Source organism: Somniosus microcephalus, chromosome 3, assembly GCF_052327205.1.
Source record: "Somniosus microcephalus isolate GS21.2 chromosome 3, FLI_Smic_1.0, whole genome shotgun sequence".
In the NCBI taxonomy this organism is placed as follows: Eukaryota; Metazoa; Chordata; class Chondrichthyes; order Squaliformes; family Somniosidae; genus Somniosus; species Somniosus microcephalus.
The window spans coordinates 276,877,528-276,892,738 of NC_140989.1; the positions used below are offsets into that span (position 1 = coordinate 276,877,528).

Sequence of the window (15,211 nt, forward strand, 5' to 3'; positions counted from 1 at the left end):
ACAGAAAATTAAGAACTGTAATACTGTAGCAAAGTTAAGATTTAAAAGATTGTTAAAAATCTTTTTTTTCTTCTCTTTTTACAACTATTAACATTGCGATTGACTGATTCACCAACTGTAAATTGCATGTCTGTTCTTTTAATAAATCTATATATTTTTTAGAATTGTCTCATATAAGTCTTCTGTATCAATAACTCGCGAACCCAATCTTTGTACACTCTTTGGTGAAGAGGTACATTTCTGAAGGGAGATCTCCAGACCCCTACAATATCCAGGACATTATAGTCTGGCTAAACTAATTAAAAGTGCTATCTGGAGGACGGTAACATTCTTGGGTTACTCCTTTCCTTTGGGGAGAGATGGACCGGACCTTTCGACCCAGTTAAGCGGCTTTAGGATTTGGCTACCTCAACTTTTAGTTGAAAGTAAACATCTGAGAAATACGCTTGATCCGGGATAGTCCCAAAGAGGCTAGGACAAGTAACTATCCTTTCACTTTAACATAGTAAAACATCCCATGGCATTTTATAGAAGTGTTATCAGACAAAATTTGACACCAACCCAGAGATATTAGGAAAATGAGCAATATCTTGGTTAAATAGATAGGTTTTAAGGAGCATTTTAAATTAAGGAAAGAAATGTGCAGAGGTTTAGGGAGGGAATTCCAGAGCTAAGGGCCTTGACGGCTGAAGGTACAGCCACAAATGGTCTGGTGAAGGAAGTGGGGAATGCACAAGAGACCAGAGTTGGAGGAACACAGAATTTTCTAAGGGTTGTAAGACAAGCAAGAGAGGTGAAGTCATGGAGGGATTTGAACACAATGAGAATTTTAAAATTAAGGCACTGGTGGATCAGGAGCCAATATAGATCAGCGAGCACAGGGATGATGGGTGAACAGGACCTGGCATAAGTTAGGATATGGGCAGCAGTGTTTTGGATGAGCACAAGTTTATGCAAAGTGGAAGATGAAAGGACAGCCAGGAAAGCATTGGAATAGTTGAATTTAGAGTTAATAAAGGCATGGATGAGGGTTTCAGCAGCAGATGGGCCGAGGCAGGGGCAGAGCCAGGTGATGTTACTGAGGTGGAAGTAGGCGGTCTTTAAGATGGAATCCTCCTTTAAAATGCTCCTTAAAACCTATCTATTTAACCAAGATTTTGCTCATTTCCCTAATATCTCTGGAAAGGATATGTCGGAAGCTCAGCTCAGGGTCAAATAGAATGCCGAGGTTGCAAGTCGTCTGATTCACCCAGAGACAGTGGCCAGGGAAGGGAATGGAATCAGTGGCTAGGCTTTGGCCTTCCCAATGTTTAACTCGATGAAATTTCAGCTCATCTGGGACCAACAAGCAGTCTGACATCAGAGGCAGTGGAGGGGTCGAGAGGGGTGGTGGTGAGGTAGAGCTGGGTGTCGTCAATGTACATGTAGAAATAACAGCGAGGTTATCAGTGTTCACCGTTATTAAACTGTAAATCAGATAGCAACTTCCAGCGGCCACATGTGCAGGTCAACGTGGATATCAAGAAGTTGCTGTCTGAGGTGCCCATCTCCTCCAGAAAAACGCTATACCGGTATCACACCGAGAGGCTTGGCATTGAAATACATAGAACGGTGCGATATTGCTGTACTTACCCGATATATATCAACTAAACTCGCCTGAAAAAGTTACAGCTTGTCCATTCCCGTGTAAGTACTTTTTTAATGCTGTGATAAGTCTTAGCGACTGCCAATCAACCTCTCTGGTACTGAAAATTTACTTTTAAGTGTGAAGTCTCATTCCTTCAAATTTTAAATCCTCTTATCTCTCTCAATCCCATCTCTCTTTCCCTCTTTTCACTTCTGTACCTGATTTGACATTGAATTCAGGTAATCGAAGTTCAATCTAACTGAACTTCATGGTTCAGTCTCTGCGCTGCTCGTCCTGTTCACACAGGTCCCAGATGCTCTGTAGAGGACACCACACCAAAATGGCTCTCTAATTACATCAAGTTCCAATGCAAAAATCACAAAGTCTGTGGGCACGTGCAAGTTTAAGGAACGGCGTGTGCGATTCATTCAACACAGAGCAAAATCTGACCCGTCGTGTTTTTGGATGATGTCGCCAAGGGCAGCATGTAGATGGGAAATGGGAGGGGGGGCCAAGGATAGATCCTGCATTTTAAAAAGGAATTATAGCCAACACTGCCACATATTGCAACTCACAACAAATACAAAACACATTCATGACACTACTTTTATTCTGCAGATCTTCCTTCATGGAGGTTAACTGCGGAAAGTTAGAAGGTTAAATGATGAAATTTCACATGGGAAGATGGCAATTTCTGTTTCCTAGAAATTCTACTACAAAAACCAACTGCCCAAAATTGCACAGTATGGGCAAAAGAACCAAGAGAAACTCATCCTTTTAAGTATTAGTATAATAACACCAGCACATTATGGCTACTCTCCCAGAAGTGCAGTTGCTCTTCTTCCCATTAGGACAGATTAAACAATCCATACCTGGTGCATGAACTTGCAGTGGTGTAGTAGGTACACTGCGGCCTCCAGATTCATCTTCATGAACAGCTGCAAGGTAAATGGGAGTCTCGTACATTCCTAGCCCTAGAGACAAGACAACAAGTTACTAGCACATTGCAATTCAGCATGAAATCAGAATAAGCAAATTTCCCACAAGCGACCTGATCTCAAACAATAAGGCTGTGATCGAGTCCGAATTATTTCATACCCAAGTTGCATTGTTTTCTTCATGTCATTAAAGAGTCAGCAAACAGCAGCACTTCAAAAAGAAAAGGATTGTGTGGTCTGAAGAACCTCTTACAGCATTTCATTTTTGGAGTAAACATTTTACTTGGGTGCTCTCTTTAATGGAGATGGAGTGATATTTAGTGCTGCTCGATGTTAAATGCCACCACAGCTACAGTACAGCACTATGGGGCAAGTAGCCCAGGTTGCTACGGCATTCATTTGATAACCGCTTTCAGGGTCACTTTTGGTGACATGAAATACTTCAGTTTAGTGCATCAAACCAGTCAAAGAATTATACACCAAAGAATGATCAAAAAGAAAAGCACTACTCTATAAAAAAAAAGGACAGGTTCTAAATATTCAGTAAAACCAGGTTTTTCCACATGAAAAACAAATATATAAAAAAAAACAAGTATTGTGAAAAACACCTAGTTATTGATGCTCAGAATGATTTACCCAGTACAAATGGAAACACTGATTAATGCAACATCAAATATCAGTGAAATTTACTCCCAATTGTCTCATGTACTGTCCCCCTTTGAGCATAAATTGCAAGTTTCCACTGGTGTTCAAGAGATTTTGAAATCTTTGTAAAAATATTACCTCCTTGTGATGCCAGCTGTCCAAGGTCTGACTGACTTGAACTGGTTTGAGACATATCTTCGGGGGGTCCAAACCTGAACCGAGGGACTCCAGTAACCTGGGGAGAACTAATCACAGCTTCCAACGTGAGTTTCTAATCCGAGTCACGCAAAAGAGTTGAACAAAACTATATCTGCTACCTAAAATTCTCCATGCACCACATTTGTCAAAACACTTAGTAATGTATTTTTATCCCAATATTGAACAGCTGGTTGCTTAGCTTTTTAAGTTGTTATTTCAATAAACATATGAATGCAAAATAAATAAATTAAGAAAAAAGTGAGCTTCCTTGACACTCGTTTGAAGTTTAAGAAATGTAGAAAAGGCCACCAAGAACTTCTGGCATTTGGCACCTCTAACTTCAAAATGCACTGGACGAACTTCAATACAAATTCAGAACTTTGTTTCTACCAGAGAACAAAAAGCCAGAGCCTTGAATCTACACCATTCAGAATTTTACTTGCAATCTTACTGTGCAGTAACATGCCTTTTGCCACCAAATGCATTTTGGAATTAGAAGTGCCTAATTTCAGAATTTGCAGTATTACTTACAGATGAAAGTTATCTACTGGACAAAAGATATCCAACTTGAAACTTCAAGTCTTCATTTTGGTGGTTTATGAACCACTGTACATCCTATCTGATACAATCCAGAAACCTACTTACTGAATGGCTTCTGCAAACCCATCTGATCGGTGGGGCACAACAAGAGTTGGTGTACTTGGCACCATCCTGTCATCTTCATCAAAGAAGTGTTGCTGCTGAATAAAGACAAGACAGATCAGAGGATCACACAGTATGGATAGAAAACAAAAGACAAATGGTAGCAACTGAAACTTATCGCATCATCTGATCAGGAACTTTGCATTACATTCTCAAATGACTACATTGCATTTCAAATCCCAAGATGTTAAATTACAAAATTACAAATGTTATCATAATCTCAAAATTAGTGTTGCTAAAATATTGCTATCCAAAATAACATTCCGATAAAAATCAGATTAGTTCTCAGTTTCATTTTGTGCTACTAAATGAAAACTTTTGTTTAACTGTCAGTTTGCTGAGTCAGGTGGTTGTAGGTTTAAACCCACTACAGAAATTGATCACATAGTCGAAGCTGATATTTCACTACAAGACTGAGGTTGTGCTGCATCGTCAGAGGTGCTGTCTTTCAGATGAGAAGTTAACGGCCTCATGCTGGCGCAGGCAAAGGATCTACTGGCACTATTCAAAGAGAAGGAAATTCTGTGTTCTGGCCAACACCATCAAAAACAGACTAACTGGTCAACTCGTGCTTGCTGTGCACAAACAGGCTGATTTGTAATGCCGAAAGTGAGTGCATTGCATGTCATTCATTGGATGTGATGTGTTTTGGCATGTAATGGGTGTGTAATTGAGCACTATATAAATGCAAGTGTTGCCAAATTTAATTAACTTGAAGCATCTACAGTGAGAAGCTTAATTTTTGAAAACTATTGACCAAATGGTCAGTGAAAGGGAGAAGCTTTAAAGTATGCTTTTTGGAGAGGGGATAAAAGTCACCAACAGCCTTGCAAACAACAAGCTCATATATATGACGGTGCATCTCAACAATTCAGTTACTTACCACACCTCCAATGCCTGGAGTAAGCTGGATTCCTCCTCGGCTCGAAGAAGGCCGCCTAGCTGGTGGGAATCGCTGAACAACAGAAAGACAATTATTCCTAAAAATGGCGTGAAAGACTGCATTCCTCAAACAAAGATGTCAAATTATAGATATCTAGATCGTTCAAAACAATGAGACAGGCTATATTTCTACTTTGATTTTAGAAGGTACCCACCGTTATAACTGAGAAACTGTTCTTGGGCTAAATACCATTTTTACATAAAATCGACTGACCGCATACAATTTTCCCTTCAGCCTCTCTGTTGAAGTGGCACTTGTCTTTGCTCTAAATCTCAGTTGGCGAGGATAAGTTTAGGGACTTATTGTGTGACCAATACACTCTTCTGAACCACCATTCTGCTTTGATGCAGTACACTCTTAAAAAAATATATCGCTTTTTAAAACTCTAAGGAATATCCTACTTGAGGCTCTGGCTCATCAATCTGCCAAGAGTATGACCAGGGATTCTAAATAAACGCATTGTAAAAGGTTGAACACGCACACAATAAATGACAGTAATTGCACATGTTTATAATAAAATTCCTTGCGCACGTGAAGCCTACAGGTCAACCACCTTCTCTCTCAAGGGCTGTGGTTTTTTTCGATGACCCAACTTGGGGCCTTAATTTTATTCAACTTTTTTTGTACATCAACCCACCACAGCGCCCCGAAACCCCAATCTACAACCTGCCTCCACCCTCACTATAGCTGGCCCGCACTCAGATCCATCTATCCCACCACACAGCCCGATCATCTCCTCAGCCTGTGAACAACACCACGGGAGATTAATCAGCAATATTCTAGATGAAGAAATTCTAAGTTACCATAGATACTTGTAAGTGTTTCTCCTCCTTCCCTCCCCCTTAAAAATGTTCATTTGATGAAGTCAATCATTACAAATAGGTTACAAACCAAAAGAGGAAAAAAAAAAATCACCAAACATTTAATAGTCAAGGTATAAAAAAAAATTCTCCTCCCAAGAGAAAAATCATACACTGGCTTTCACTCGGATGCAAATTACATTGCATTTCCAAGCGGGCACACTGCCAGCATAGTTGCACACTGACAGTATTTTTAACATATTCCAGGCTGGCATTGGGGATAGGGGCAATGACAGTAGTTTTCCTACCTTTTCTAGGGTATCACTGGCTCGGTCAATCTCTGTATATAGCTAGGAATCAATGGTGCTATATTCTTACTGTATATGTCTGGCATCAACCCATTTCTTCCTCTGCAGGGATGTGCTGAGAGATTTGTCTTGTGTGGCTCTCCAGAGAGTCCAGACTGCTCGATACTTACTGTATTCTCAGGCAGAGCCCATAGATCACACACTGACTGGCAAATATCCCACTGACGCTTAATACACGTTTGTGATGTGAAGGATTAAGATTTCACCAATACAGGGAGGATATCTGGGAGAAACTGGGGATGGTGTAAAGAGAGATTTTAAAGGAAAGGTGATAGGGGTGGAACAAGGGGAGGTACCTGGAGAGTAAGAAGGTGTCAAGAGGAGTAGAGGGAGAATTTAAGTTGTGATTAAGTAACAAGGGCCATACCAAGACTACAACTGTTTGAGCAGGGCAGGTAGTGGAGAGTATAGCTAGGCAAGTTTCAGTCAAAGCCATGATACCAATACAATCATCCAAAACAAGGTTATAGATGACAAGGGTCTTGTTCACGACTGAACAGACATTCTGGAGGGAAATCCGGAGAAGGACAGTGATCACAGCCATTGGCACAGTCCAAGGGAGTAGCAGGTGGGAATGAAGTTGGCAAAATTAGTCCCAGTGGGCACGTTGGGTGGGGAGGTCAGGAAGAGACAGTCAAGATTTCTGTGCATAAGGAGGTAGCGATAGGTGTCTTGATGGGCCCTTTGGAGAATGCAGAGGCACAAGACAGTAAATGTTGGCCAAGGAAGATTCAAACTTGGAACAGCAGCCGGAAAGTAGGAAGGAAGAGTAGTGATGGGTGGGGATTGGAGTTGGTTGGGGTTAAAAAGTAGCCAACAAGAAATAAATGAAAGATGGCATGACTGGGTGACAGGAAGGGACCAAGCTGGGAAGGAGGGGAAAAAAGGAAATGGATGCAACAGGCTCAGGTTTGAAACAACAATGAAAATGCATGCTCGACCATACAGAAGGAATTCGGGTTACATAGGCATGGTAGAGATTAGAAAAAACAGTGTCCCAATCATAAACAGCAACTAATGGACATATTCCACCTCACTTGTATTCAAGTAAAATATTTCCTTTGGAGTAGGGGCAACCAACAAGCTTCAGTGACAGCCAGCCTTCTGGTGCCACCCATTCTCAACAATCAAGATATCTGTAAACATATCTCTGCCTTGTACACTATATTTGTCTTTTTGCTGGCAGAATTCAGTCTAATAGGGCAAGGAAGTGAGCTCTAGGTCACTAAATAATAAGAATGGAAGAAAATTGGGGAAAAGAACTTCAGCAATCACTATATGCAGTGAAGGGCACGAGTTGTCAATACGCCACAGAAGCTCCATGGATTTCATTCCTCTGTCAGATGAATGCCTGAGTACGAGACCAGAATAGTACACTTGTACACATCTTCTGGTCCTGTCCCTCAAATGCAACCATTTTGGGAAGCCATTAGGGATGCCACAAAAGCTATAGACTCATTTTATAACACACACAACTGTTTTGTGAATATACAACACTGTACAAACAAATTGCAGTTGATGGCTGTACTGCTAAACTCCTGATGCAAAAGCATCCAGAATTTCAATTACAGGTCAAAATCTGCAGTCAGTGCAAATGTAATCATGCCCTCAAGCTTTAAACAAAATGTTGCCACTGACTTCAATATATGGGCACTAGTGAAAGCTACTTTGGGTGACTGAAGAACTATTGCCCACATCAAAGCTTGGGATTGCAGTCAAAAGGTACGATAAACAGCATCATTTGTCCACTTGAGTTCTAAGCACCTGTGCAGGTGGTCCCAGTTCTTGGGCTGGAGGTTGAATTGTAAGTCTTGGAGGAAGAGGATGTGGTGGTCTCCTTGGTGATCGCAGAGGTCGCGGAGTCTGCCTTTCAGCTATGGTCTGCTGCTCTCTTGGAGTTTCTGGAGTGTAAGACTCTGTAGTAGGAACACTACCTTCACCTCCAGCTGCTGACAAAATGAAACCATTATACTAGTTCCCAGGCAGCCTTGGCCCAATACAGCACTTGGTTCTATAACATTAGGACAGTACGATATAAACTAACTGAACAGATCTTACAAATTGCAAACTTTACAAACTAAAATTTCAGACATAACTGCAAGAATATAAACCTGTGCCAGAAGCACTTGGAACTGTTAAATAAAATGATCTTCCATTGCACACAAGATCAGGTGCAGCACAAAACTCACTTACTGTACTTCTTTATTCCCTTATATGTCCATTGCATCACTTATTTGTTTTCCACTTCTACTGAATCGCCCATTTTTTTCCCTCAATGCCCTAGTTCTTCCCTCCCCCCGCCCCCAACACGCAATCAAATGACCTCTAGGTCTCAAAACTTAATTGAAGACTCCAATGCCATAATTCCATTGGCAAAAATTTTAAATTATAAAAACTAGTCAAATCTATTTCCATGCAAGCCTAACTTGTAACTCCTCATGCAAAAGCAATTTACCAACTCCTACTTGTCAGAAGTCAAAAAGGAGATATAGTTCCTAGCACCGTCACTAGTCAGTTGATTAAACACATATACTTACCTAAAATAAACTGTTGAGATGAAAGCCGATGCACCCCAACATCAATTGTGGGGATGTCTCTTGAGCATCTCCATTCCCTAACATTGCTGTCATCTTGTTTACTGTTGCATAACCAATTGTACTAGTTTTAATAAAAGCACATCACACAAAACAGTGACCGCAATGTTGCAAAATTAATACACTACCAACCCGATCTTCCAACACCACAATGACCAATCCCGTTGTGCACAGATCTTATATTGACCTTAAAGGATTGTGCAATACAGAATTCTACTGCAAGTTACATCAAGACACCGGGTCTGGAAGAGTGTCATGCAATATTAACAAATGTTCATGGTTCGTATGAAACTCCGCTGTCTGGTATTTTAATGAAAACATCAACGGTTCAATAAATGAGTTAATGCCTTTGTAGAATAGGCGAGAAAGGAATTTCACAAAGGCATAGGTTACCAAAACTGCAGTGCAATTTTAACCCCAATGAACATTGACTACTTTAAATTTTACCCTTCAGTCTACTTTATGCAAGGCATTTACTAATACTTACAATTGTCATCTGGCATTTGGGTGCTTTCTCCTTCCTTAAAGGTGCCAGTACTTTGTTCATTGTCTGTGCTAGGGTCTGTCCCATCAGCACCCTGAAAGAGAAAGAAGCTTGATGAAGAAAAGGATGTGGACTTTCAGCAATGGCACTCTACAGATAGGGTATCTTTTTATGGCTCTTGCCTCATACAAAAAAAAACTTCAAAATTTAAGAGGTTCCACTTCTGTTACATTACTCAAAATCCAGTGAGGCATCAACACCATCAAGAAAAGGTTACTGAACCAAAAATTAAGCAGAGCGTCTATTAAGTCAATTACTTAAAAAGGGCAATACAGGTAGACTACCCTTTATCCGGACTTCCGAAAACCGAAACCCTCTAAAAACCTTCGGTTTTTAGAGGGTTCCAGTTGCGGAAGTTCGGATAAAGGGTCCGACCCCGCCAGCCTCGACAACCGCCGACCCCCCCGCGGACCCCGCCAGCCTCCGACCCCCCCGCGGACCCGACAACCGCCGGCCCCGACCCCCCCGCGGACCCCGCCAGCCGCCGACCCCCCCGCGGACCCCACCAGCCCCGACAACCGCCGACCCCGCCAGCCCCGACAACCGCCGACCCCCCCGCGGACCCCGCCAGCCCTGACAACCGCCGACCCCCCCGCGGACCCCGCCAGCCCCGACAACCGCCGACCCCCCCGCGGACCCCGCCAGCCCCGACAACCACCGACCCCCCCCGCGGACCCCGCCAACCGTGACAACCGCCGACCCCCCCGCGGACCCCGCCAGCCCCGACAACCGCCGACCCCCCCGCGTACCCCGCCGGCCCCGACCCCCACTGACTTACGCTGAGCGTCAGCGTAAGTTGTGCGCACGACCCCCCGCCGACCCCCCCGCGGACCCCCGCCGACTCACCTTCCGAAATCCGAAATTCTCCTTTATCCGAAACTCGGCTGGTCCCGAGGTTTTCGGATAAAGGATAGTCTACCTGTACAAATATATTACATTTTCAGAATTTGTTTTTCAAAAAAAAAATCACTGCAGAAACAAAGATAAGTTTGCAGATTACACCAAATTGGAAGGAGCTTCAAACAACAGACTGAAAGTGGATACTTTTTCCTGATAAAAAGCTACTGAGAATTGCATGCAAGTAAACTTTCTGCTGTCTTATGCACACTCTACTTGTGTGTGTCCCTGTGGGAGGGACACACACAAGTCCAAGAGCTTAGGTGCAGGTAGACAGTTACCATCACAAATCATTGATAAGTCTTCCCACTGTGTACAGATAGGACCGTTTTAACGGTTCGGATACTGGCCAATGGATTAACTGCAAACCAGGGCCCTAATAGATTGGATACTAACTGGACATGCAGCAGCTCTAAAATACCAGTTCCCACAACAAGTCAAACCCTTTGCTCCCATTAATTAGCAAGATGGCTGGTCAATCATCAACAGCAGACATGTCCGCATCAGGTGTTGGATTATACCAAGCCTGCTACAGAGGAGTTAAATGTTCCAATTTTACAACCTTATAAATGCCACCTCAACCCCAAAAAGAGCTCCCACTTACACACCCCACAAGGAGAATAGTCAATCATAGGTTTGATTTCTTGCTAGCTAATCAGCAGGTACCTGGTACTCTTTACAGACATCATGACTTCAAATGAAGGAATAGAGAGTTGTATAATCTGTAAACTTGGGTATACAAGTTAGGAGGAACAGCAAGTTGTGTAGATGGGAGCAGAAAGTTACAAAGGGGGAAAAAAAGACAGACTAAGTGTGAAAAACTTTGGCAGATGAGTTCAATGTGAGGCTGTGTACGGTCATCCACTTTGGATCAGAGAAATACAAATCAATATACAGTACTTTGTTAATGTCGAGGTTAGGAGATGTGGACGATCAAAAAGATTGGTTTGTCCAGGTACACAAATCACAAAGTTAGTGCATAGGTACAAAAAATAATCAAAAAGGCTAATGGAATATTGATTTATCTCAAGGGGGGGTTGGAATTCAAAAGTGATGCTTCAGTTGTACAGAGCCTTGGTCACACCCCATCTGGAGTACAGAATTCAGTTTTAGTCACCAAACCTCAGGAAAGATATATTGGCTTTGGGAGGAGATGCAGCACAAGTTCACCAGAATGGCACCAGGACTTAGTGTTAAATTGAGGACAAGTTGCCAAACTTGGCTTGTATTTCCCGAGAGTTTAGAAGGTTGAAGGGTGTCCTAATTGAGGCGCTTAAAATGATCAAGGGATTTAATCGGGTAGAGACAGAGAAACTATATCCTCTGGAGAGAGGAAGCGAAGCATTTTCCCCCCCCCAGATACCTAGTGAAATGCTGGAACTCCACTCCCACACAAAGATTGTGGATGCTGGGTCAATTGAAATTTTTATTACTTGGGATTGATAAGATTTTTGGTGGGTAAGGGGATCAAGGGATATGGAGCACAGGTGGGTAAATGTAATTGAGGTGCAGATCAGCAATTATCTAATTAAATAGCAGAACATGCTTGAGGGGTTGAATGGCCTACTCCTGTACCCATCATGGTGAACAGCATAGTACACAAAACTAAGCATCCGGGAAGGCGCCGAACACAGAGTCTCTTCGCCGGAAGCAAGCGGAAGCCAAGCACAGGCAGCGCAAGGAGCGCACATCAAACCAAGCACCCCACCCACCCGTCCCTTCAACCACCGTCTGCCCCACCTGTGACAGAGACTGTAGGTCCCGCATTGGACTCATCAGTCACCTGCGAGCTCATTTTTAATGTGGAAGCAAGTCATCCTCGGTTCTGAGGGACTGCCTAAGAAGAAGAGCATTTGGGATAGATGCATTAAAATCATGCACATAGCTCCAGTCAGCATTTACCCAACTGATTTCTTGGTATCATTATTGGGCATGAGGAAACTAACTTTTTTTAAAAAAAAAGATTGAGTGTCTCTTCCAGAAACGCATTGGGCCAGAAATTCGCGGCCAGAAGCGTGAGTACGGTCGGGGTACTCACGCATCTGGCCGTTGGAAATGCCGGCGTTCAGCAGGAACAGCGCATGCGGGGAACGCCGGCATTTCCAGACCCGAGGTCTATTCACAGCGCGTGCGACTGCACAGGCAGCGCTTGCGCAGTGAACTTTGTGGATTTCAATGATGGATTCAGTGAGGGTAAGTCCTTAGAAGTTACACTTGAAAAAAGCAAGTGTAAAGTTGTTCATTGGCTGCAGAGGAAGATATATTTTATCGTGGAGCTTCTGAAATGCAATATTTTTGTTTGGGAAAGGGAGGGAAGTTATTTTAAGAAATTTTAAGTAAGTTTTAAAGTTTAAATTTTTTTTATTTAAAAAAAAAGGGTTTTCAGAACGGTAGGTAGAAGGAGCAATTGTGGCTGTGTGAATGGAATGTGAGAATGAGTTATGTATGTATGTCCACATATATTCCTTTACGTATATGTATGTATGTTTTATATTCCTTTACTAATGTGTATGAATGTATGTTTTTAATTATGATTTTCCAATAAGTTACTTTCTCTGAAAGTCATAATTAAATAATACATTCATACACATAAGTAAAGGAATATATACATAACACGCAAAGGAATATATACAGACATACATACTTTCAGAAGCTCCACGATAATAAATATCTTCCTCCGCAGCCTCTGGAGCAACTGTACCCATGCTTTTTTCATGTGTAAGTTGTAATGACTTGACCTCACTGAAAGCATTAATGAAAGCGGCGAATTATACCGCGCACGCGCTGCCTGTGCAGTCGCACGCGTTCTGCCTCTGAACCCCTTCGTTCAGAGGACAGGAAATGCCGGTTTTCCCCACATGCACTGTGCATGCTGAAAACCGTCATTTCATCCGGCCAGATGCGTAAGTACCCCGACCGTACTCGCGCATTTGGAAGGGAATTACTGGGCCAACATTTTACATGTCAATAAAATGAAAAATTTAACAATTGCACGACTTGCCCCCTCGCATCTGCGACTGAGGGTCCAAGGAGGTGCATTGCGCAAGAGGTCATCATCGTACGTATCCTCACACTGTTCCCTTTGGGGAACTGTATGAAGTGGTGGAAGGATTTATGGCCGTGATTAACGCTCATTCCGTGACCGTAACCATCTTTGAACCAGCCATTAGGGTGGTTAGTCCTATGGCGGGAGGGTTTTACGGGCTCCCACAACCCATCTGAGGGGGGCCACCAACACCCACGGACGCAAGTATCCCGCTGGATGTCCACCCAGAATTTAAAGTTGGAGCGCCGACTCCACTTGCCGGGACTGTCTGGAGTGGGGTTCAAAACCCTACTCCTTCTGGCCCAGCGGCGGGGATGCTTACTGCTACGCAAAAGGCCCACTCCGCACAAAAGGTGACACCCATACGTTTCCTGCGCCTTTTCCCTCCCCGTGACTGGAGCCCTATGCTGCCATTTCACGTTGCTAATCGGATTGGGCCTTTGTCATAGCGGTAGGATCCCCGCCGCTGGGCCAGATCAGGGTAGGGTTTCGAACCCCGCTCCAGACAGTCCCGGCAAGTGGAGTCGGAGCTCCGGCTCTAAATTCTGGGTTGACATCCAGTGGGATATTTGCGTCCGTGGGTGTGGGTGGCCTCCCCCCCCTTGTATAGCTTGTGGGAGCCCGTAAAACCCTCCCGCCATAGGACTAACCGTCCTAATGGCTGGTTCAAAGATGGTTACGGTCACGGAATGAGCGTTAATCACGGCCATAAATCCTTCCACCACTTCATACAGTTCCCCAAAGGGAACAGTGTGAAGACATGTATGACGACGACATTGCTAAATAAATAAATGGAATTAAAAAAATTCTTTTAGGGCTTTTAAAAGTCTTTAAATTGCTTTAATTCTCTTTAAAGCTACTTCAGATTACTCAAAATAATGTAAACATTTTAAAAAGTTTATAAAAGTTACCAAAATCTTCAAAAAACTTCCAATAACCTATTTAAACTGCTGCTTTGCATGTAAAAATGCTTAGCAGCTTGACAGAAACATTGGGGGCGTGTCCAGTGAAACTGAGACCTCAAGGGGCGTGTCTCACTTGCACTGCACGCTCCTGGCTTCGCGCTGGCTGCACTCCTGGGCGACGTGATGTCATACGCTGCCCGGGATTCTTCTTTTTCAAACACCAAGTCCAGGCGTCCCTGGAGCTGATCGGCAGTAGCGCGGGGTAAGTGCATATACGGGGCTTGCACGCGCGGCAAGCCCCGTTCACCAATTTCTGGCCCAATGAAAAATTCTGATCATGGCATTTTAGCTCACTTCACCCATAACTATATTCCCTAACCTTGGCTGCTACTGAAAGATCTCCAGACCTCAAACACTTTGCATACCTCTGCATCGCCACCATCATAATTATCTTCTCCATTAGGACTACCTTCATTACTATCTTCACCATCCTCAATTCCAGTATCATCATCCTCCTCATCCTCTTCATATTCCTCCTATAAGGATCAAAAGCAGTTTGATCAGAATCGGGGTCAGAATCATCAGTTCTCACCTCTGGAAAGCTAAAATATAAATTTCCAACTTCTTCATAACATTTTCTTTCCTTTCTGCATCCCACAAAATTTGCAAGCTTCTGCTTGCAAAATGGCTGGTCTCAAGCTCTACATCTAGAAAGCTGGCAAAATATCAGTTGGGAGGTGGCAACTGGCAGGGGATATTACATGCAGAGTAATAAGGCTTTCTGTTTCACAAACAGAAATAGTGATCTAATGAATGAGCAAAATTAGAAGATTACCAATCATGCAAGCTAACATCAATTTATGTACTAAATTCTCTTTCAGATGTCATTCAGCTGCTAATGGTTATGTTTCTAATTCAGCCCAATGACAACTACTGGCCACTTATCCAATTAAGCACTGAAAGTTTATCCTTCTAAGTGAGCATTCTTGGGTCATATTTACTCA

At 43.0% G+C, this 15,211-nt stretch overlaps 1 protein-coding gene across 8 annotated transcripts in view; it reads right to left on the reverse strand.

The window, feature by feature from the left end:
• LOC147121982 (nucleoprotein TPR-like) overlaps positions 1 to 15,211 on the reverse strand; it is a 107,136-nt gene that overhangs the window by 10,378 nt on the left and 81,547 nt on the right. For 3 of the 8 annotated variants that reach the window (XM_085982591.1, XM_085982589.1, XM_085982585.1), the window contains exons 41-47: positions 14,633 to 14,743; positions 9,303 to 9,393; positions 7,986 to 8,170; positions 4,994 to 5,065; positions 4,054 to 4,145; positions 3,349 to 3,455; positions 2,500 to 2,601 (exon numbers count right to left, since the gene is read on the reverse strand). In XM_085982591.1, coding sequence (XP_085838717.1) covers positions 2,500 to 2,601; positions 3,349 to 3,455; positions 4,054 to 4,145; positions 4,994 to 5,065; positions 7,986 to 8,170; positions 9,303 to 9,393; positions 14,633 to 14,743 — 760 coding nt within the window. Of the gene's footprint in view, positions 1 to 2,499; positions 2,602 to 3,348; positions 3,456 to 4,053; positions 4,149 to 4,993; positions 5,066 to 7,985; positions 8,171 to 9,302; positions 9,394 to 14,632; positions 14,744 to 15,211 lie in introns of all 8 variants that reach the window. The other 5 variants (XM_085982587.1, XM_085982588.1, XM_085982584.1 and 2 more) reach the window with 3 other exon arrangements.